The following is a 25362-nucleotide window of genomic DNA, read 5'->3' as shown; positions in this document are numbered from 1 at the left end:
TTTTTACTTCAAAATTAATTTGTATTAGATGCATAATTGTCTTTAACATTTTGTAGCAGCTATATTATACCACTGGAATATCTGTTATGAACATTTAGAATACATAATGATATTCAATACAAATAACAAGGTTTTTTTGGTATGTGTAAAGCCTTGGTCAATTACTATATCAAAATGAAATAACTTTCTTTTGATTAAACAGTTGTTACTGTAGCAGGGTAGTGCAGACTGTTGAAATTCACATAGAATGTTAGGCAAGAAGAGACCAATTTAGCGAAAATATTGTCAGTATTGGCCACAGAATAATATACAGTTTTCAGTAGGTTGGACAAAAAAAGTGCTTGAATTTGGATTTTTTCTCTTGAAAAGTGCTTAAAAAGTGCTTGAATTTCATTGGAGAAAATCTGTATGAACCCTGCAATCTGAATTTTGAAATAATAACAAAAACACTGTGTTCATCATACTTAAATGAACTGTTTATCAATATAATACACAATTAACTTTACCAACACCTAAAAGGTCATTGGCACATATGGCATGTAAATTTAAAATACAAGTCTCCTGGAATAAAATGTAGAGGTTAATGTGAATCTCAGCTTTCATTTCATTGTGTCGCGCTTTGAGAAACGAGGTTAAATGCTTTTGGGTAAAGTGTCATCCCAGATAAGCCTGTGCAGTCAATGCAGGCTTATCAAAGACTTTTCTCAGTTTTTATGATATTATTCCTTTCAAAGACTCTTCTTAGCAAAAATCCAGTGTGGGCAGAGTTGCTAAAAGTTGTTTATAATTAGCCTGTGCATACTGTACAGGCTTATCGGGGACGACTTTTTATACACATGCATTAAACCCCCTTTTCACAGAGCACGGCTCATTTAAAGCTGCTGTGCTCCTCTGTTACAGGTCTGAAGGAGGTGACAGAGTTCCAGAGACCCGACATTACTGCTGACCCATGGTACTTGTGTTTCGTGTGTGAGGAGAGACTGGACTGGCACAGTATCCTGCAGCATGTCACCTCAAGAAGCCACAGGCTCGCATACATGGTCAGTGCTTGGTTTAGATAATCTGTTTGTTCTTGTTAGATATACCCCCGCAGAAACGGTTAATATTGGAGTCACTATGTTGTTTAGTTTGTTGCTCATTCTGTCAGCCGTCTTCATAAAATGTAAGAAGTTTGTGGAGCATACTTTTTCCACAGTTCTAAAATAAATAATTAAAACTTCCTATTCAACAGGTCAAATCTTAGATGAACCTTTTTACCTCTGTAAAAACCAAATTTATGACTCAATATTGATAAAAATTGGTCTCTTTTTATATTTTGACAATATATAGGCCAATTTCAAATCTTGGTCAAGCGGGGTGAAATAATAGGTGGCTAGGTCAAAAGTGGGGTCAAATAATAGGTCACAAGGTCAGAATTTTAACAACCTTGTGACTATTCTGAAAGCTGTGTTAATGAATGAATCTTGTTTATGTTTGGTCATGGTTATTTTGACAAAATCTTGGCAAAGTTGGATTCAGGGTCAAGTGGTCTCAAAACTGGATCACTAGATCAATTCTTAGATCAACCTTGCTAAAGCAACATGTTTAACTCAATACTCATTAGACAAGGTCAGAATCTTCATCTGGACAATGTCGAAGCTCTAAACTAAGTCACCAGGTCAAATTTCAAATAAACAAAATATCATCACTTTAAATCTGTCATATGTGACCTAATTACACTGAAGTCTGAATGTCCATATCCAGACAAAGCTTAGAACTGGGTAAATTCATGTCAAAATTTAGATCCTGAGGATTTAAAGGTAGGATTTCTTATCAACTAAGAAACTATGAGCTAATTCTTATTGGATAAGGATTGGCAAGACTTTTTCATGTTGACTGCAGAGTGGTGAAGTGTGTGATATCTACCTTGGAAAACCTTGTGTTTAAATACATGCATTGAGTTTCCACATTATTAATGACAAGATACAGTTCATTTGAAAGAGTTTTCAGTGTGTGTATAGAAAATTTATCACTACTTGTTGAAAATTCCTAAACACAAACTCAAGTGATCAACCTTGAGCCCATTGTGCCTTCATTTAAGAAATATTATCTAAAAAATTATCTGAGCCTCCCTATGGAACACAGAGCTTATTCCTTTTATTATATACAACAACTGACGAAAGCAGTTTACAACTGTATTTTTATGCCCCCCTTCGAAGAAGAGGGGGTATATTGCTTTGCACATGTCGGTCGGTCGGTCCGTCGGTCCGTCCACCAGGTGGTTTCCGGATAATGACTCAAGAACGCTTAGGCCTATGATCATGAAACTTGATAGGTACATTGATCATGACTGGCAGATGACCCCTATTGATTTTCAGGTCACTAGGTCAAAGGTCAAGGTCACTGTGACCCGAAATAGTAAAATGGTTTCCCGATGATAACTCAAGAAAGCTTATGGCAAGGATCATGAAACTTCATAGGTATATTGATCATGACTCGCAGATGACCCCTATTGATTTTCAGGTCGCTAGGTCAAAGGTCAAGGTCACAGTGACAAAAAAAATATTTACAAAATGGCTGTCACTACAACTGACAGCCCATATGGGGGGCATGCATGTTTTACAAACAGCCCTTGTTTACTTTAACAAAACTGACAAAACAATGGTCAACGGTACGTCATTGTTTATTTAAGACGCGTATGAAAACAGTTTATGTTAATTAACGTGTAAACATTCAAACTGGGAAAACACAGGTTTCCGACGCGCTTACCTTAATACCATCATAAATCCAATGTTTATAACAATTAAGTTGACAACTTTAAATTTTAATCCGATGTTTATGACAAAAAATGTTGAAACGATATGCACTTCCACTTTTATCTTCCATGTCTATATGGAAACTTAGTTTACACCACACTATTGTATTGTATTCCTATCGAAATATACATTTATGCATGATAAACACACACTCCAAATTTTTTTTCGAATTTGTTTTATGTTTTTTACAAAAGTTTACTGTTAAAAGTCCGACATGTCCTCAAATTCCAGAGTTTGGATAAAACCATTTGTTTCGTCACAAAAATGACGTCACACGATGTACTACGTCATATATTTTGTTATATTTTTGGTGCGCGTAATGTGACGTCATTAAATGGGTAGAAGTAGTCCGGCTAGTATGGAAATACGGAATTGGAAACAGCGAGTATCGTAATACGGGATTTTTTATTTCAACGATTGATACAACCTGTATTTTGTCAAAAGCATTAAACATGTATATAATTAATACGAAATATTACGCTAGTCAATTGTTCCAATAATAAATTGTTCAAACAATATGCAGTTCCACTTCTATCTTCCATGTCTTTATCGAAACTTAGTTTAAACCACGCTATTTTATTGTATTCCTATTGAAATATACATTTATCGATATGCATGATAAACACACACTCCAAAATACGTTTTGAATTCGTTCGATATTTTTTACAAATAGTTTACTGTTAAAAAACACCACGTCCGACAGGTCCTTAAATTCCATAGAGTTTAGATAAAACTAAATTGTGTTTCGTCACAGAAATGACGTCACACGATGTACTGCGTAATATATTTCGTAATATACAATATTTCTATTTTCGGTGCGCGTAATGTGACGTCATTAAATGGGTCGAAGTAGTCCGGCTAGTATGGTAATACGGAATTGGAAACAGCGAGTAGCGTAATACAGGATTTTTTATTTCAATGATTGATACAACCTGTATTTTGTTAAAAGCATTAAACAGGTATATTATAAAAGTGTGTAATGTGTCGTCCAAGATTCGCCTATCTAAAGTTTGCTAATTTGTTGTATTTTTTGTTTAAAGGAAGTCTGTTCTTAGAGAAAATCCATTTAAGGTAGAAAGTTTTCTCCCTAATTGGTCTGTTGCGACTACACAGGCTAATCTAGGACAGCACTTTACGCACATTCTCTAAACCCATCTCCCCAGAGCAGGGCTCATGTATTTTAGAAAGAAAATATATGTGTTTGAAGGGTAAATATGATGGCTGATTAAATCAAGGTGAAATAATTATGGTGATATTGGATGGAGAAAATTCGTCCATTCTTCCATTTACCTGTAATTGAAGTGGGGCAGTTGCCAGTTACTTGTCACTTGCATTAGTATGTGCACTTAAAGCTGGAAACCAGCTTATCCATGAAAAGTCTTTGAATGCTAATTTAAGTATGTGATGATCACTGAAATACTACTGAACAATCCAGATAAACAGAAGAAGCAAAACTATTATCACTTAACTTCCCAGGGCCCTCTTGTTGATTAATCCTCAAAAACTTCATGTTTTCAGAAGAAGAACTACCACTACCTTTACGAGCTAGCCACAGGAAGTGGTGGGGATTCCATAACTGAGGTTACGGACTATGCCAGCTTGATACAGACCACAGAGGACGCTGTAAGAGAGCTTGACGTCATGCTTGAGATGGCAATTGACAGCGAGGACTTGAAGAAAGCCATGCAAGATGCAGGTATGAAATACCATCCTGTGTGCTATGATATAGTGAAGTGTTGTTTCATCTGTTCAAGGAATGGTTAAGAACACATGTGTTATTATGGTAAAATTACAGTGGCCATATTTTTAATGTCATAAATACTGACCTGCTATCTCATGCTTCTTCTTTCCAAGGGGAATTAACTCATCCGGAATTTTAACTGAGAATCCGCCACCTCAATACCATAATACAGGCCAGGTTACACATAATGCAATGTAACCTAGCCAAAAATCGGTAACCAACCCTCAATATTCTTTCCGGATCGACCAGGTTTATACGTGTCTTTCAAGGCTCTGAATTGAAAATTGTTTTTCGATTTATTTCACTTGGTTGATTGGGGTTTTGAATAGATTGGGTTATTTATCTATTTATTTCTCATTCGGATTAATTTATGTGGATTTAATGGATTTTATTTTATTTGTAAAGGTAAGCCATGCTTGTTTTATCAAATAATGGTTTATTTCTACCATGCTGTTCTACTGGCAACCGTTGGTTACCAAATCATCTCCGCTGACTTGGTCTATGGTTGATTTTCCTGACCAGCTATCCATTCTTGTGCTGGTTATGAACTACTTATACTAGAAGATTATGAAATACCTATATCTGTTATTTCTACTTCTATCTCAACCAGCTACATACAGACTACTGGTCTTGCAGATAGATCGGCTAAAGCGGGCTCGGAGTCTAGCATGGAGTTCGAACATTACTATTTGATCTCTATTAATTTATGTTCGAGACTCAAAGGATGAACTGTTTTAAGCGCTTTAATCTGTCGGCTACAGATTTTGCAGTCAGTGTCACGGAACAGTTGGAACACATACGTGATGCTAGCAGGATTAGCAAGACGACTTTTCGTATCGACTTCTGCTTTTCTTTTGCTCCAAAGACAGTGCATAATTTCAAGCTACTGGAATCAAAAAGGTTTTTGATATATAGGATTGCCAATCAGATTGACTGCATGGCGCCTACAGTCTTGTAGATGGCTTGGGAGCTATTGAACTCAGATCTTAGATGCTAGGATCTGGAGGGACCTCATCTTAAAGTTCTTCTTCTATTACATTTCTGGTCATAACAGGCCGTCTTACTATAACTGGTCGTATTCCTTTCGGAATTTGTCCCGGTTAGGAGTCTTGAGGTCAATGGATTAATCAAGTCAGAATTGAAGACTTCAAAGCATTCTTTCAGCATGATAGACCCCCTTAAGGTTACTTCTAGGGTTTTCGGCTTTTTTTGTCATCAGACCTCCAATTCTGGAGGTACCACTGTCAATCATATTTCCGTACTTCACAAATCGATGACTTCACTACAAGGTCACATAATAGGTCAAATAATAGAAAAACCTAGTGTAGACAATAGAGGTCGCAGTTTTCATCCAATCTTTATGAAATTTGGTAAGAATGTTTATCTTGATGAAATCTGGGTTGGGATTGTATTTGGGTCATCTGGGGGTCAAAAACTAGGTCAAATAATAGAAAAACCTTGTGTAGGCAGTAGAGGTCACAGTTTTCATCAAATCTTTATGAAATTTGGTCAGAATGTTTATCGTGATGAAATCTGGGTTGGGATTGTATTTGGGTCACCTGGGATCAAAAACTAGGTCACTAGGTCAAATTATAGAAAAACCTTGTGTAGACAATAGAGGTCACAGTTTTCTTCTAATCTTTATAAAATTTGGCCACAATGTTTATCCTGATGACATCTGGGTTGGGATTGTATTTGGTTAGTCAGGTGAGCGATTCAGGGCCATCATGGCCCTCTTGTTATTGATAAGAAATTTGTTCTTTTCTTCATCAAAGGATAGGGACTATGCTTTCGTATACCTTGTTTAGTGTAAGTCATCACAACTCTGTGCTGTCTTACCTATTTTGGAACTGATCCAAGCTATGGAACGTCAACACTATGTTTTTCGTTCCTTTACCTTCTTAAGCGGTTTTGGCTTGTGTTACATGTATTGGGATGCCTAATGAGCTTCCTATGAACCTTTTTCATCAGGCTTATCTACAGTTCCATTATAATTTTAAGACGATTTTCCTTCTTATTATGGCTTTTACCATACGGAGAAGGAAAATTCATGCTTTTTCTGTTGAATACTACAAATTCCAGTTGGATCGTCTTCACTTTGTTGTGTCAGCCAGGAATCCTTGCTTAATATCAAGTCCTCTATATGGCTTCTAAAAAACCTTCAAGTTTCCAAGTTTTCTTAAACTGGTAGTCATGAAGATGAGGATAAACTTCTATGGGCAATCGGGGCTTTGAAGTTCTATCTCAGCAGTGATAGTCGGGAGTTCATTCGAGGTTCTCAAAAGACACTCTTCATTTCCCTAAAAAAGGGGGGAGATTTGTCTTCGGCTTCTATTTCTCAGGGTTAGACCTCGACTATGGAAAGTTACTCTTATCTCTATCTAAGGATTCATTCCTTTTTAGGATCTGACTGCATGAATTAAAAGCTCTGTCTGTTTTGTGGGCATATATAAGTCACTCCCCACTTTTTGACGTGCTCTAAGCTGTTTTCTGGAGGAATCCGACCACCTTTGTCATCTTTTTATCTTCGTTTTCTGAAGTGCCAACAATACAATTTGTAAATGTTTGGGCTTGTTGTGGTTTCACTAACGGTAGTGTCTTCTTTACGACATAGACATATTACTTTGTCCGAGAAGTCATAATTAAAACCGTTTTAACGAAGATTACTTGATAACTCTTGTTTAAGGTTTTGCTATCATTAGCTGATAACCCTGTTTATGGGTTCTACTGTGTTGGGAAAATATATACCAATCTTCCCACCGCAGCTGCAAAATCAGCATGAGATAGCAGGACAGTATTTAGCCGGATTTTTTTCGAAAAAATCTCGGCTTATAGATTGATGTTGTCGGGCGGGCGGGCGGGGTGGCGGGGTGGCGGGGTGGCGGGGTGGCGGCGTGCTCGAAAATGTTAAAGTTCTTATTTCATGGTATAACTTTGGTATGCTTGGACCTAGAGTCTTCAAACTTGACATGAAGGTTGGCCAGGATTAACAGATGACCACTGGTCATTTCAAGGTCATTCATTTGAAGGTCAAGGTCACTGTGACCTTCAATATAAAAAATGTTAAAGTTGTTATAACTTTGGTATGCTTGGACCTAGAGTCTTGAAACTTGACAAGAAGGTTGGCCATAACTAGTTAGTAACCACTGGTCATTTCAAGGTCATTCATTTGAAGGTCAAGGTCACTGTGGCCTTGAATGTAAAAATGTTAAAGTTCTTATTTCATGGTATAACTTTGGTATGCTTGGACCTAGAGTCTTCAAACTTGACATGAAGGTTGGCCAGGATTAACAGATGACCACTGGTCATTTCAAGGTCATTCATTTGAAGGTGAAGGTCACTGTGACCTTCAATATAAAAATGTTAAAGTTGTTATAACTTTGGTATGCTTGGACCTAGAGTCTTGAAACTTGACATGAAGGTTGGCCAGAACTAGTAAGTAACCACTGGACATTTCAAGGTCATTTATTTGAAGGTCAAGGTCACTGTGACCTTGAATGTAAAAATGTTAAAGTTGTTATAACTTTGGTATGCTTGGACCTAGAGTCTTGAAACTTGACATGAAGGTTGGCCAGAACTAGTAAGTAACCACTGGACATTTCAAGGTCATTCATTTGAAGGTCAAGGTCACTGTGACCTTGAATGTAAAAATGTTAAAGTTCTTATTTCATGTTATAACTTTGGTATGCTTGTACCTAGAGTCTTCAAACTTGAAATAAAGATTGGCCAGTACTAGAAGATGACCACTGGTCATTTCAATGTCATTCATTTGAAGGTCAAGGTCACTGTGACCTTAAATGTTAAAATGTTAAAATTGTTATAACTTTGGTATGCTTGGACATAGAGTCTTCAAACTTGACATGAAGGTTTGCAAGCACACTTAGATGACCACTGGTCATTTCAAGGTCATTCATTCTAAGGTCAAGGTCACTGCTAGAACTGGTGTGATAGAAACCTTTTGGAGTGATCATAAAGCTGTCTGGATTTCTGTGTAGGTATGTGAAAGCAAAACAATAAATAGTATTATTTCATCTAAGTTTATTTTCTTACATTTGATAATGAAATTGATGGAAACTTCAAACAATATGTTACTAATTTGCTAATAAAAAAATTGAGATCAAACTTTCCTAATTGTCAATTCAAGTTCATATTTGTGACCTTAAATGTTATTGTTGTTCATGTATATGCATGCATTCAAAACATAACACAAGGTTTGCTCATGCCTTGAAAAGTACTTACATTTCATTTTGACCTTTGAACAATATTTCAGTAATTTAAGTATTGCATTGACAAAAACACGAAAGGTACTTTCCTGTCATTTAAATCAAAAATCCGGCTTCAATGCGGTCATCTCCGACCGCGGAACTCTTGTTATGACATTAAAACAATTTTTTAAATAAAATTCATTTTAATTATTAAATACTTACCTGCTATCGGAAAGTCCCACCTCCCACCCTGCTATTCATTAATATTTTTGTATATATATTGAAAGAATATTGAGGGTTGGTTACCGATTTTTGGCTAGGTTGCATTGCACTTTGTTAAACCTGGCCTGTATTATGGTATTGAGGTGGCAGATTCCCAGTTAAAGTTCCGGATGAGTTAATTTCCCTTGGAAAAAAGAAGCATGAGATAGCAGGTAAGTATTTAATAATTAAAATGTATTTTATTTAAAAAAATTGTTTTTGTTCTGTATTGATTTAATTTAGTCAGAATGTTTTAATAACTTAAAATAACTGTCATATAAGTATATATAAAAGAAATCCGTCAATACTGGATTAAAGTTACTGTCTGTTCATGAAAAAAATTACGGCCGATGGATCCTTGCGGTATAATTAATGTTATTACAGTGTCAACTTTACTCTTGTCTTATTTTGATAATTAAATTGGAAGTTTAATATTAGCCTTTGTTGTTTTTTTAACAGTGAAATTCTTAAGTAAGAGCCATAACGCCTTACTAAAATACGCAATATGTAAGAATTGACAAATTAACCTTATCAAACCTATGCTGATTCCTGTCAAAAAGCCATAAAATAACACCTTTCTGGTGAAAGGTTGATAAAATTGGCTTCCTTTGTGTAGCGGTCAACATGCTAAACCAATACCATGTTTGTTATTACTATCTTGCAATCGTCCAAATATTTAACAGCACGTGTATAGCTCCCCTCGGCAAATCTTTAACAGAAGGCCAGTAAATAAGAATATTGCTGGATGTGCTCAAAGAGAATATGTGATTTGGGAATTGGTTAATTTAGATTGGCAATCCTAATTACTATGCCTAATTTCTGAAAGGACAAATACATTTATTTAGGCTTTTCCGATGGAGGAAGAGTAATTATGATGTACCTTCTTCCTGTATATTAAAAAAAATGGCTGACAATTGTGTTTACAAACTCTTAAGCACATTCATTGTTAATATATGCAATATTTTTATATTTTTTTTTACTAGTTATTAAATTTCAGTATAATATTTCAGCTATGATCATGTCTGGATTTTTTTGTATACAATTAAAGTACTAAACAAAATTGTTGAGTCATAGAATCCGATAATGAATTTGATGGGTTCAACATTTACCGATGCAGATTTTGCTTTAGTTGTTTGGTCTCTTTCTCATGCAGGGAAGGATTCAAACAAGGCTAGAAGAAGCAGTAGGATTCGAGTGCGGCCATCTCGATGGAACTGCAGTGATGAGATTGTTCAAGTAGAAAATCATGGGAAAAGTGAATGTAGAAACAGCATAGAACAAGACCTTAATGAGAGACTTGAAAGCAGGAACAGCCATGAAAGATTTGAAAGCCATAAACAAAATAGTCGTGAAAAGGACACGGGTCCAAAAAGCAAACTGTTCAAAAAGAGTCTAGAAAAGGCCTCTGAACATGAGACTGAACGGTCTGTGAAAAGAACCAGATCTGGAGATCAGACAATGCCATCTGCTAAAGTAGAAATGAATATTGAATATGAGGAAAGAGTTCAAACTCATGTGAATGTGGAAACATTTAAGAAACAGAGGAATTCTTCTGAGACTTTTAGATCTGGAAGTGGACGCAGTGATGTTGATGTATGGCTGGAGGACAGGGAATATAACAGCAAGAATCCGATAAGAACGCCGCAGAAAAGACCCCACACATTGTCCAGTGGCCAGAAGGAGAACACTGAGATAAAGAAGATCCGGGCTGAATTCAAAAATGAACAAATCAGTCAATGTGTTTCCAGTGCTCCAGCAGCAAATGTAACATTGAAGTCCTTGAAATCTGACTCGAGCGGTGGCATGAAGGAATTTAACAGAAACTTGGATTTACAGACTGGTGTTCCCACTGGAATGATAGTAATGACAGGCAAAAATCAAGATAATTGGTTTCCTATTGAGACACAAAATTCTGCTCCCAGCTTTGATTCAAGTCATGAGAACAAAGTTGAAGTTGAATCGACACAACCCTATTTCGGCCAACAATCAGAACTGGGCTTTGTAAATCCAAAGTTTCAATCGGGTGAATATGTGTTTGATGACATTATGCCAAGATGCAACACTTGGTCTGGCAATCCAATAAGTGCTGGTAGCACACGCATGACATATAACCCTAGCCAAGTCACTGCAAAGACTGCCAATGTTGTCAGTCCCATGAATAGTGCGAACAGTTCATATGATGTAAACCAATATAATTTGGATTTTAATGGAAAAGCAAATGTTCACTCACAAGCAAGAAAGATGAAGAAAAAGAATGCATTGTTAATGCCATGTGTTAAAGAAATCCCAAGAGCAAAGGCTTTGTTAGTAAAAGAAGAAACATCATTGAATAATGTTCTGAACAGAATGAAAGATAACAATATCGACATTCCAATCATAGGTAACTAGTACATTTGTACCTTTTCTAAATTGTTTAACCATCTTTTAATAATTTTTTTTTTTTAGGGTGGGGGGGGGGGGGGGTGTAAGTTTTTAGAATGGTCACTCGTGTTTCCATGTAATTTATTTTAGGTACCTGGTCAGTGTCCATTCTGGACTGCGGAATTGCGGGATTTGTGCACATTTTCAGCATGCATCCAGGAGTTTTTTTAAAGATCGAAGCTATATCGACTTTGCTGAATTTTTTTAGAGCTGATTAACGATCTTCTGTCGTTTACATATATCTCTTTACCCAGGTAAAGCCTGCATTAAGGCGGAGCATAGTAGTGTTGAAAAAAAATGGATATTGGCAAATGAAAGGGCACTCTTTGGATTAACAACAGCACTTGAACACAGTCAATACCTGTTGTAAAATGCTGCAGATGACACGTGGCATAATTGCCATAAGTGCATGGTTCTTTGGCAGTTTGTTGGCTTCATTTTACTTAACACAATAATTGGACCAAAAAGTGCACACTTCAAGGATTAAATTGTGGTCAGTTTCTTTAAAAAAAAAAATTGATGCTAGCGTCCGGATGAAATCCTTGTGGAAATTGTGAATTTCATGCATAATATTGTCAAAATTCCATATGTGAAGCGTTTAAACAAATAATCATTGAACTCCTAATACACAACTGTAAACATTTTGTTGAATTCTCATATTTTTAATCCATAACATTCTTTTATTTTTAATGGTAACGGAACGGTTAAAAATTCTAGCTTCAATGTATTTCATGTTTATCTTTGTCTCAATAAAATGGCGCGAAAATCATGCTGCATGTAAAGCGTCACTTCATCCGCATGGAAAGTGTGGGTGAATCAATTTTTTTGTCAACTCTTAGAAGCGCGGAGCCCTTAATATAATAGTATGCATGCAAATCCGTTAATGTTTGTTTTTATTATTTAAAATTATACAGAAATACGTGAAATCTTATAGTTGTTCTTTTAGTCTAGTCAGAGCAATACTATGGAAAGTGCTTTTTTTATTGAAAAGCAGTTACTATTGTAGTTCAATGACTTGATGGTATGTGATAATGTAAAAACTGTTAAATCTCAAATGTATTAAAATGGAATTTTGTAATACCCCCTCCCCCTGTTTCTGAAAAATCCCTCCTATTTTCCAAAATGAGGGCGGAATTTCCTCCCTACTTTTGGATTTCTAGAATAGACACTGGCTGGTGGAAGTTGCTAGTGACATGTTTGTTTTCCAATCTTTTGGTTGATGTACATAATTTAAATATCACGCCAACAAAATCTCAAATCTCAAATTGACAGAGAAAATGTGGGGTAGTCTGAACTTCTTTAAAGTGCCTTCTTTTTGATGTTCAACTAGTACTGGTGCAGTTACATAGTTCCATAAATGACGTGATGCGTGGTTTGATGAATTGAGAATGTAATTCTTGTCACTTAGCTTCGTGTCAGGATTGATAACAACACGATTTAATTGACAACACAGTCATTGTCATTTTTGAGTCCACTTTCCTTTCAATTTTCCTGATTTTCTTTTCCAACTATATAACAATTATAGGTACACGTGTCCAGCTGTAAGCCTAAATGTTCCATTAAAATAATAAGTAGTCCCCATCTGAGTTTAAGTGAACAAACCGAACTTTGCAGCTGCAGATGAGATTTACTCACAGAATGCCCTATAAATCCAAACTGAATTCCTAGAGCTGATCTAAACTGTTGAACAACCTGGACTAACTAACTACATGTAATATCTTGGATGAGTTTAAAAATGATGCCGGTTGGTTGAAAAACATGGCTGCCACGAGGCGGGGCATTTTTCCTTAAATGGCTATAGTAAAACCTTGTTAACACTCTAGAGGCCACATTTATTTTCCGATCTTCGTGAAACTTGGTCAGAAGATTTGTCCCATTAATATCTTGTTATCTCAGGTGAGCGACTTTGGGCCTTTTAGGCCCTCTTGTTTATTTTTTTCTGGAGCCCTTTATTTCCAATGTTAACATTTATCAATTTAAAGCATTTAATGACAAACTTCAAAACATCCTATATCTGTTAAAAGGTCACAGATATGGAGCTAAAGACTGGCTACATATGTTATTCAAGACAGGCCATTCAGTCCTCAGTCATGCCTGCTCTTTGAAAGATACTGATGGAGACTGATCCATTACTTAGTTGTATTATTTCCAGTTTACTTGACATTGGCATATGATAAACACTTATAGACCTCACAAGCCAGGCACTTATATTCTAGGAGTGGACCTGCTGTGTGAGTTGAGTTGCCCTGACTACGACCTCCCGCCCATCTACCAATGTCTGCCGTGTAGCGATAGAATGGACGACATGAAGCCCTCGCTTTATAGCCCAAACGGTGCCTTCATGCACTTGATTAGTGAGGACCATAAGATCACTGTGTTGGTGAGACCATGTTCACACGTTTGAGTATTTTTATGTCCCCCACCACTATAGTGGGGGACATATTGTTTTAGCCCTGTCTGTTAGTTGGTTGGTTTGTGTGTTTGTTTGCTTTAACTTAATATTTTGCCATAACTTTTGCAATATTGAAGATAGCAATTTCATATTGGGCATGCATGTGTATCTCATGGAGCTGCACATTTTTAGTGGTGAAAGGTCAAGGTTATCCTTCAAGGTTAAAGGTCAAATATATAGCTTCAAAGCAGCGCAGAAGGGGACATAGTGTTTCTGACAAACACATATCTTGTTAGTTTGGAACGTGCTATTGAATGAAAATATTTTCAAATTATAATGTTTTCAACTTCTGAATTTTTTTCAGTGTTCTTTTTTTGCATAGTTATGGATTTAATCAAACAGGAGCACATATAAAGATCATTCCGTTCATTACATGCAGTACATAATATTATGTGAAAAATAATGGAGTGTTGATCATACAATTGTTGTAAGTTTAATAGACACTGTTTGAATATAAAACAGTATGAAACTGTACAACTAGGCTTAAACCATCTGCCTACTGCACACATCATTTTCTACATTCCAGACAGAAATTTGCAATGAAGAATTTAAAACACTTAGCAACATCGGGAGCAGTATTAAGTATGGTCATTGTGTTGAGAAACTATGTAGAGAAGTCATGGCTGGAAAGTATGGACAGGGACAAGATGGGCAGGGAAAGTATGGGCAGGGAAGAGACTATTATAAGCAGAAGACCTGTCACAATCTGACACTGTGGACCACTGTGTATAATTCAAAGATGATAAGCATAGGTAAGATGTATTATTTGTGAATTAGGTATTATTGTCGTCTAGTTTGATTTAAGAAATAAGTATTAAAGTAGTTTGCTGTGGTTATTGTTATCTACTTGGCTCACTGGCAGTGGAGCTTCTGTTATTTGGACTAATGTTAGCTGCCAAATATTTTAATTTGAGCTTCTTTTTAGCTTGGCTGTTTATGGAGAAAACCCGAGGTATTGTCATAGCCTCCTCGTCTTCAGCCGTCCGGCATCGTGCTAAAACATTTACATTGGCTCTAAAATTAAAGTGCTTCCACCTACAACTATGTACATGCTCCTTGATGAGTTCTACACGCCACACCCATTTTTGGGTCACTAGGTCAAAGGTCAAGGTCACTGTGACCTCTAATATAAAACTTTAACTTTGCCTCTAACATCATTGTGCTTCCAACTACAACTTTGAAACTTCATATGTACATGCACCTTGAAGACTTCTACACGTCACACCCATTTTTGGGTCACAAGGTCAAAGGTCAAGGTCACTGTGATCTCTAATATAAAACTTTAACTTTGCCTCTAACATCACAGTGCTTCCACCTACAACTTTGAAACTTCATATGTAGATGCACCTTGATGAGTTCTACACGCCACACCCATTTTGGGTCACTAGGTCAAAGGTCGAGGCACTGTGACCTATAAAAAAAAACACAAGCTTTCGCAGCCGAGCATAGCAACCGTTATGCGGTGCTCTTGTTGTAAGATGCCTTACTGACATCAGTATTCCAGCTATATATACTGTAAAATCATTTGTATTCCTGGCCACTGTCAGCACACATCACCTGTCTTTGTTTTGACCTTGACATAACTTACTAGAAAGCTTTGTTACTTGCATTCAACAACCAGCCGACTCACTTTACCTGTCCTTGTTTTAACCTTGACATAATTATGATCAATAGTAAAAAGGCTTTCAACAGAGGCATAGATGTTAAATGAATGCAGAATTTTGCATATAGAATAACCATTTTATAGTTCAAGATAATTAAACCACTCTGCCGGCACCCACTGCCTTTGCTTTCACTTTAGATATATATTTTATACATCTTTTATATATTTTGACTGGTCTTGTTTGATATTTCTAAAATGATCTGTACAATACATAATTGATAACCTACAAAACACATATCCTTCAAAGGAATAGTTGTATCAGTAAAATGTAGCAACAGTTGGATAGTTTTGTTTTGTATTTGTCTGTGGGTGAAGCAAAAAGGTTATTTCTTACTTCAGTATCATTTTAACTACCTGCCTTAGTTCTGTCCCTTGATATTTAATATATTTAATGGTAATGAGTAACTTTTACCAGATGCGAATGTTTGCATTTACAGCTCTGAAAAAGAAGGAAATGGATCAAAGTTCACTGTAAGTACAAGCCATGGAAGTTTCCCGTTATAAGTTAAAAAAATCAACCTGTAGTTATTTATAAAGACATTTCATGTTTAGCATTTTCAAGACATTCAATTCAAAGCGAAGTCCAACTGCTAACTGGAACATTGTTTGAGCCTCAGGATTGTTTTCAAATCCAGAGGTTCAAAATGGCCACGCTCCAGGGGTCGGATAATTGTGTTTAAACTTGTATAGCAAAATAACCCTATATTTTCTAAAATGACATGTCATGATTTTGCCACAATGTGACTGAGAACTGTTTGATTTCAATGCACATCATATTGTTGCTTTTACCAATTGATTAGTTTGGTTCCAACATGTGTCAGGTGAGCAGCAGAGGGTCTTCAGGCCTTCTTGTTTGATTTGTATTATTTAAATTGTCAATACAGTTGGTATCAGGTAACATATTGGACATGATTATTTTTTCATTGTCCGTGTCCGTCTGTCACACTAAATCTGAGTGCTGCAATCACTCAATAAAGTCTTTAATCTAGGTCAATGAAACTCTGTACCTGGATATATGGGGAATATACGCTTTATTTCTAGGAATTTTTAGTTTGACAAAAATTGAGATTGCTTTGGTTACATAAAGTGAAATCAAATATCTTGATGAAGTGAAAACGCAGAAAGTTCAACAGCTACCAGTAGGTTGATGAAACTTATTACATATACGTGGATGTAGAGTCATATGGGGAACAAATGCAGGTTAGTTCAGTTTCTTCTTTAGATGCGTGTGTCTGTTATTCACAATAAATCTGGGTATTGCAATATCCTCATAATGTACTTAAGCAAGGTTACTGATCTGGGTATTGCAATATCCTCATAATGTACTTAAGCAAGGTTAATGAAGCTTAGTGGGTATTGCAATATCCTCATAATGTACTTAAGCAAGGTTACTGATCTGGGTATTGCAATATCCTCATAATGTACTTAAGCAAGGTTACTGATCTGGGTATTGCAATATCCTAATAATGTACTTAAGCAAGGTTAATGAAGCTTAGTGGGTATTGCAATATCCTCATAATGTACTTAAGCAAGGTTACTGATCTGGGTATTGCAATATCCTCATAATGCACTTAAGCAAGGTTACTGATCTGGGTATTGCAATATCCTCATAATGTACTTAAGCAAGGTTACTGATCTGGGTATTGCAATATCCTCATAATGTACTTAAGCAAGGTTACTGAACTGGGTATTGCAATATCCTCATAATGTACTTAAGCAAGGTTACTGAACTGGGTATTGCAATATCCTCATAATGTACTTAGGCAAGGTTACTGAACTGGGTATTGCAATATCCTCGTAATGTACTTAAGCAAGGTTACTGAACTGGGTATTGCAATATCCTCATAATGTACTTAAGCAAGGTTACTGAACTGGGTATTGCAATATCCTCATAATGTACTTAAGCAAGGTTAATGAATAGGGTATTGCAATATCCTCATAATGTACTTAAGCAAGGTTACTGAACTGGGTATTGCAATATCCTCGTAATGTACTTAAGCAAGGTTACTGAACTGGGTATTGCAATATCCTCATAATGTACTTAAGCAAGGTTACTGAACTGGATATTGCAATATCCTCATAATGTACTTAAGCAAGGTTACTGAACTGGGTATTGCAATATCCTCATAATGTACTTAAGCAAGGTTACTGAACTGGGTATTGCAATATCCTCATAATGTACTTAAGCAAGGTTAATGAATAGGGTATTGCAATATCCTCATAATGTACTTAAGCAAGGTTACTGAACTGGGTATTGCAATATCCTCGTAATGTACTTAAGCAAGGTTACTGAACTGGGTATTGCAATATCCTCATAATGTACTTAAGCAAGGTTACTGAACTGGATATTGCAATATCCTCATAATGTACTTAAGCAAGGTTACTGAACTGGGTATTGCAATATCCTCATAATGTACTTAAGCAAGGTTACTGAACTGGGTATTGCAATATCCTCATAATGTACTTAAGCAAGGTTAATGAAGCTTAGTATGATGAGTAGAGGGCCATATGGAGAATGTGAATTTTAATTTAACAAAATAATTTGTCTGAAAAAATTGAGCTGGCTTGGGTTACAGTAGTAAGTGAAAACTAAAGAATGAATCCTTTGACACCTCAAAAAGTTCTATCCATCTCTGTATACTGCCAACCGCTCTTTCGAGTATTATAGGCAGGGAGTTCTTAAGGTTGTTTGTTGAAACTTGGTATGTTTATTGACAGCCATGGGGAATATGCACGCTATTTAAGTTTTTTAACATCAGACAAAAATTGTGGTTGCTATGGTTACAGATATAAGTAAAAACTTAGATTTGAATGCAGTGGAAACTCTAAAAGTACTTAAGCAAGTACTTAAGCAATGTTCATGAAACTAAGGATATGGATGGAGGGCAATATGGGGAAAGCGCTTAATTTCAGTTTGTTTCATCAGACACAAATTGTTGTTGCTATGGTTACAGAATTAAGTTTTTACTAAAATATGGATCCTGTGATAACTCATAAAAGTACTTAAGCTACTTTTATTAAGTTCTCTCTCTCTCTGACAAAATTGATATGGTATGACAATGCTGTTTTGTCTGTGAAAAATCTCTTTATTTCTCATTAATGCAATCATAAATTCGTACTGTACCATTTCACTTACAAGGCCCTGTAATATATATATACAGGATCTGGCACGAGTTGTCATATTATACCATATTTTATTAAATGAGTTCAGGAATTTCGTTAGTAAGTGAGCCTTTGGCGAGCTTACTAACGAATTTCCTGGACGATTTTAATAAAATATGGTATGAAGTGACAAGGATCTTAACTGTGTTATATCTTTTTTACCACATGCTTTTAAATGAGCAAATTAAAGAAATATTTATGCAAACAAATCGATAAATCCCAAATTTTGTTTACATTTTGTGACGTCATTTGACGTTGCATCGTCATTTCAGCAAAATAACAAAATACGATTGGTCAATAGAATGAAAATAAGCCAATCAAAAAGCTTAAAAAGTATAATGCACATGTGTAAGATAAAAATATATGTAATGGAAATATTACATGGGAAACAGGGTATGACATGTGATAAAAATTAAAATTATGTTATTTGTATGTGTAAAAATATGTTCACCCTTTTATTTTGATAAATATTATTAGCAAAGCAAAGCTATTCCATTTATTTAAGATGCAAAATGTATGTGTGTTAGCTTTAGCCCACAACAGTGTTGAAACTACGTTTTCGTAGTCATTCTGATTGACTTTTATTACACTGGCTTTAACAGGTATGGCCTATTAAATTCTTTAATTTAGGGGGATATATAGGAGTGAACTTGTCTGTCGGTCGGTCGGTCAGTCTGTCGTCTGTCTGTCAGTCCGTATTAAGTGTCCGCTCTCTAATTCAAGTAGTTTTCATCCGATCTTCACCAGACTTGGTCAGAAGTTGTATCTACATGATGTATAGGCCAAGTTTGAACATGGGCCTTGCCGGGTCAAAAACTAGGTCACAGGGTCACTTAGTGCGTTTTAAACATTCAGCATGTTGTCCGCTCTCTTATTCAAGTAGTTTTCATCCGATCTTCACCAAACTTGGTCAGAAGTTGTATCTAGATGATCTTAAGGCCAAGTTCAAACATGGGCCTTGCCGGGTCAAAAACTAGGACACGGGGTCACTTAATGCGTTTTGAACATTCAGCATGTTGTCCGCTCTCTAATTCAAGTAGCTTTCATCCGATCTTCACCAAACTTAGTCAGAAGTTGTATCTAGATGATCTTAAGGCCTAGTTCGAACATGGGCCTTGCCGGGTCAAAAACTAGGTCACAGGGTCACTTTGTGCGTTTTTTAACATTCAGCATGGTGTCCTCTCTCTTATTCAAGTAGTTTTCATCCGATCTTCACCAAACTAGGTCAGAAGTTTTATCTAGATGATCTGAAGGACAAGTTCGAACATGGGCCATGCCAGATCAAAAACTAGGTCACAGGGTCACTTAGTACGTTTTACACATTGAGCATGGTGTCCGCTTTCTATTTCAAGTAAATTAAATCCAATCTTCACCACACTTGGTCAGAAGTTGTAACTAGATGATGTGTATGTCAAGTTCGAACATGGGACATGCCGGGTCAAAAACTAGGTAACGGGGTCACCTAGTGTGTTTTAAACCTCACCATGTTGTCCACTCTCTAATTCAAGTAGTTTTTATCCAATCTTCACCAGATTTGGTCAGAAGTTGTATCTTGATAATGTCTAGGGCAAGTTTGAATATGGGTCATGCTGGGTCAAAAACAAGGTCACTGGGTAACTTAGTGCGTTTTAGACATCACAATGTTGTCCGCTCTCTAATTCAAGTAGTTTTCATCCAATCTTCACCAAACTTGGTCAGAAGTTGTATCTAGATGATGTCTAGGTCAAGTTTGAATATGGGTCATGCCGGGTCAAAAACTAGGTCACAGGGTATCTTAGTACGTTTTAAACCTCAGCATGTTGTCCGCTCTCTAATTCAAGTAGTTTTCATCCAATCCTCACCAAACTTGGTCACAAGTTTTATCTAAATGATCTCTAGGACAATTTTGAACATGGGCCATTCTGGGCCTAAAACTAGGGCACAGGGTCACTTAGTGCGTTTTTTAACATTCAGCATGGTGTCCGCTCTCTGATTCAAATAGTTTACATCCGATCTTCACCAAACTTGGTCAGAAGTTTTATGGAGATGATCTTAAGGCCAAGTTAAAACATGGGCCTTTCAGGGTCAAAAACTTGGTCAATGGGTCACTTCGTGCGTTTTAAAAATTGAGCATGGTGTCCGCTGATTTTTGTGAAGACGACATGCAAATATAAAATGTTTTCAGAATGTACAGAAATGTTGCAGACATATATAATGGTACATTTTGTCATTTTGTAGATTTTTTATCAAAGTAAACGTTGTGGCTTTTTGTAACCAATATTGTCAATATTGAGTTTGCATTTTCTATATTCTCAGTTCTGATGAGATGCCAGTTGTTGTCAAGTCATGTCAGTCTCCCTCTGACTTCTATGTGGTGTACGAAAAGGACATTGAGGCAATGAGGAGGTAAGTTGGTGAATGAAAAGGATATTGAACACATGAGGAGGTAAGTTGGTGAATGAAAAGGACATTGAACATGTGAGGATGTAAGTTGGTGTATCAAAAGGACATTTAACACATGAGGATGTAAGCTGGTGTATAAAAAGGACATTGAACACATGAGGAGGTAAGTTGGTGTATAAAAAGGACATTAAACACATGAGGAGATAAGTTGGTGTTTGAAAAGGACATTGAACACATGAGGAGGTAAGTTGGTGTATGAAAAGGACAATGAACACATGAGGAGGTAAGTAAGTGTATGAAAAGGACATTGAACATATGAGGAGGTAAGTTGGTGTATGAAAAGGACATTGAACACATGAGGAGGTAAGTTGGTGTATGAAAATGACATTGAACACATGCTGAGGTAAGCTGGTGTATGAAAAGGACATTGAACTCATGAGGAAGTAAGCTGGTGTATGAAAAGGACATTGAACACATGAGGAGGTAAGCTGGTGTATGAAAAGGACATTGAACACATGAGGAGGTAAGTTGGTGTATGAAAAGGACATTGAACACATGAGCAGGTTATTTAGTGTACAAAAAGGACATAGAACTCATGAGGAGGTAAGCTGGTGTATGCAAAGGACATTGAACACATGAAGAGGTAAGTTTGTGTATGAAAAGGACATTGAACACATGCTGAGGTAAGCTGGGGTACGAAAAGAACAGTGAACACTTGAGGAGGTTAGTTGGTGTATGAAAAGGACATTGAAAACATGAGGAGTTATAAAAAGGACATTAAAAACATGAGGAGGTAAGTTGGTGTACGAAAAGGGCATTGAACACATGAGGAGGTAAGCTGGTGTATGAAAAGGACATTGAACACATGAGAAGGTAAGTTGATGTATAAAAAGGACATTTAACGCATGAGGAGGTAAGTTGGTGTACGAAAAGGGCATTGAACACACGAGGAGGTAAGTTGGTGTATGAAACACAGGTGGTTAGCGTGTGGCTATGATATTAATTAGTGAAAACATCATTTTGAATGATAAATAATCATATTATAACGAAAAATTAACTTTTCTGAAAAAAATATTTCACTATCAAATATATATATAACAAGGTATGCAACTCAAAATCACCCCATAACAGGGTGCATCGCTTTGAACAGCCATATCTTCATCAATTGTGCAGCGATTTTCACGATCTCGGTCTTATTCAACGCAGAAATGAATTTCCTTTCTGGAAATGTATATGTCTTGCAATATTTTTACAAATGCTGGGTCAACTTTTAAGAAATAACACGATACACAACACGCATGACCCAGTTGACAGTGATCATGTATTCTTTATGAATGAAATCTCCAGTTGTAAAGACACACCTCCGCATTGGACCAATGAAATCACTCGTATGTTTAAAATGTCAGTTAGTTGAAATGTATGTAAACAAAGGTTTCAAACGGCGCTGGACAGTTAGTCTTGATGCAGAATGTAACGACAAGAACGGTAATAATGTTTTTTCATACGTTTTATTGAATTATGGTATCGAACTACATGAACTTTGTAGGGAAGTTGCCCTTTACTCCGTGAAGATTTCAGTCTTAAAGACAGCATGATCACTGTCAACTGGGTCATGCGTGTTGTGTATCGTGTTATTTCTTAAAAGTTGACCCAGCATTTGTAAAAATATTGCAAGACATATACATTTCCAGAAAGGAAATTCATTTCTGCGTTGAATAAGACCGAGATCGTGAAAATCGCTGCAAAATTGATGAAGATATGGCTGTTCAAAGCGATGCACCCCGTTATGGGCTGATTTTGAGTTGCATACCTTGTTATATATATATTTGATAGTGAAATATTTTTTTTCAGAAAAGTTAATTTTTCGTTATAATATGATTATTTATCATTCAAAATGATGTTTTCACTAATTAATATCATAGCCACACGCTAACCACCTGTGGTATGAAAAGGACATTGAACACATGCTGAGTTAAGTTAGTGTACGAAAAGGACATTGAAGCAATTAGGGGGTAAGTTGGTGTACGAAAAGGACATTGAACACATGAAGAGGTAAGTTGGTGTATGAAAAGGATATTTAACACATGAGGAGGTGAGCTGGTGTATGAAAAGGACATTGAACACATGAGGAGGTAAGCTTGTGTATGAAAAGGACATTGGACATCTGAGGAGGTAAGCTGGTGTATTAAAAGGACATTGAACACATGAGTAGGTAAGTTGGTGTATAAAAAGGACATTAACACATGAGGAGGTAAGTTGGTGTACGAAAAGGGCATTGAACACATGAGGAGGTAAGCTGGTGTATGAAAAGGACATTGAACACATGAGGAGGTAAGCTGGTGTATAAGAAGGACATTAAACACATGAGGAGGTAAGCTGGTGTTCGAAAAGGGCATTGAACACATGAGGAGGTAAGTTGGTGTATGAAAAGGACATTGAGCACATGCTGAGTTAAGTAAGTGTACCAAAAGGACATTGAAGCAATTAGGGGGTAAGTTGGTGTACGAAAAGGACATTGAACACATGAAGAGGTAAGTTGGTGTATGAAAAGGACATTGAACACATGAGGAGGTAAGTTGCTGTCAAACACCATTGTAGTCTTTCGTTTATCCATACTTTTTAGCGAGGCTGTTTTCGAGGAAAAAACCCGAGCTATTGTCATAGCCAGCTTGTCGTCCGCCGTAGGCGTCGTGCTTAAACCTTAACATTGGCCATAACTTTAAATATTGAAGATAGCACCTTGATATTTACCATGCATGTGTATCTCATGGAGCTGCACATTTTGAGTGGTAAAATTTCAAGGTGAACATGATCCTTCAAGGTCTAGGGTCAAAAAAACAAAGTCAAGGGAAGTAATAAGCTTTAAATGGACATAGTTATCTGACCTGCCCATGTATATATTTTTGTAAAATAAATCAAAGCGGCGCAGTAGGCGGCATTGTGTTTCTGACAAACACATTGTGGTAAAAGGTCATCCTTTACGGTCTGAGGTAACAATACAGATTTAAGCGAAGTAATAAGCTTTAAAAAGGTAGAAAATTATTCAATATTGAACATAGCCACTTTATATATTTGGCATGCCTGTGTATCTCATGGAGCTGCTAATTTTGAGTGGTGAATCTACAGTCACGGTAATTACTTGCTACTAAAAACAGAGATTTGTTACAGACAATTATTTTCAAGAAGAAGTAATTTATATCATTATAAATCTCTTATTATATTATATATTATTATATATTTCCCTACCAAGAATTGAAGTTCTTTTCACAGTTACTGTACAGATTTATTATTTTGATTATTTACAACCCAAATGATTGATTTGTCAATTTTATTTTTTTTTAATGATATAATTTCTTTGATTATATACTTGTGGACTTATGTCCATAGATACATAATCAACTCTATGATCTCTTTTTAAAGTCAATGATGTTTGACATGGTCATAATTGATTGTGAGAACCCCACCACCCGGTTGGATTGAAAAAAATTCAAGGGAAGTAATAACCTTCAAAGGGAGATGATTTCTATACCTGCCAAATGATAAATAGAAATTTTATTTCAATGCGGCGCAGTAGAGAGCATTGTGTTTCTGACAAACACATTTCTTGTTGGGTCACTAGGTGAAAGGTCAAGGTCACTGTGACCTCTTAAAAAAAATTAAAAAATTCTGACAAGCTTTCGCAGCCGAGCATGGCACCCGTAATGCGATGCTCTTGTTTTCTACAATAGATCCGTAATTACGTCTTCTATTGGTCTATTGGGGCATTTCTGTTTTTAACAATATCAATGTTGGTCTTGCTGATGTATTAATTACAACTCGATCGAACATTTTATTGTGAAGATTGACAACTGTTGTTTTTTTTCTCATATATTAGTTTTAAACTAACTAACGAAGGAATACAATTGATTATTTTTCACATTTTTCCGCATATAAATGAGTTTATTTTAGTTATATTTGTATCAACATGACTGTGTCATGAAATGTGTACAAAATTGTTATGAGGAACCTTTAAAATATATTATTAGCTCGGCTGTTTTCTGAGAAAACTCGAGGTATTGTCATAGCCAGCTCTTCGTGTCGTGTCGTCCGCCATCCGCGTCGTGCTAAAACCTTAACATTTGTTAACCTTTTGAACTTCGCTCTTAAATCAAAGTGCTTCCTACAACTTTGAAACTTCATATGTAGCTGCACCTTGTTGAGTTCTACACGCTACACCCATTTTTGGGTCACTAGGTCAAAGGTCACTGTGACCTCTAAAAAAAAAAAAATCTGACAAGCTT

At 36.3% G+C, this 25362-nt stretch overlaps 1 protein-coding gene across 6 annotated transcripts in view; it reads left to right on the top strand.

Moving 5' to 3' along the window:
* The window catches only part of LOC127834340 (uncharacterized), a 101044-nt gene that overhangs the window by 67997 nt on the left and 7685 nt on the right, over positions 1–25362 (top strand). For all 6 annotated transcript variants that reach the window (XM_052360096.1, XM_052360094.1, XM_052360093.1 and 3 more), the window contains 7 exons: positions 901–1040; positions 4314–4491; positions 10156–11382; positions 13640–13803; positions 14402–14627; positions 15976–16009; positions 20996–21085. In XM_052360096.1, coding sequence (XP_052216056.1) covers positions 901–1040; positions 4314–4491; positions 10156–11382; positions 13640–13803; positions 14402–14627; positions 15976–16009; positions 20996–21085 — 2059 coding nt within the window. The remainder of the gene's footprint in view (positions 1–900; positions 1041–4313; positions 4492–10155; positions 11383–13639; positions 13804–14401; positions 14628–15975; positions 16010–20995; positions 21086–25362) is intronic.

Source organism: Dreissena polymorpha, chromosome 6 (assembly GCF_020536995.1).
Source record: "Dreissena polymorpha isolate Duluth1 chromosome 6, UMN_Dpol_1.0, whole genome shotgun sequence".
Classification (NCBI taxonomy): domain Eukaryota; kingdom Metazoa; phylum Mollusca; class Bivalvia; order Myida; family Dreissenidae; genus Dreissena; species Dreissena polymorpha.
Note: the sequence above shows the minus strand (reverse complement) of the source record. Positions and strands in the feature narration are given on the sequence as shown.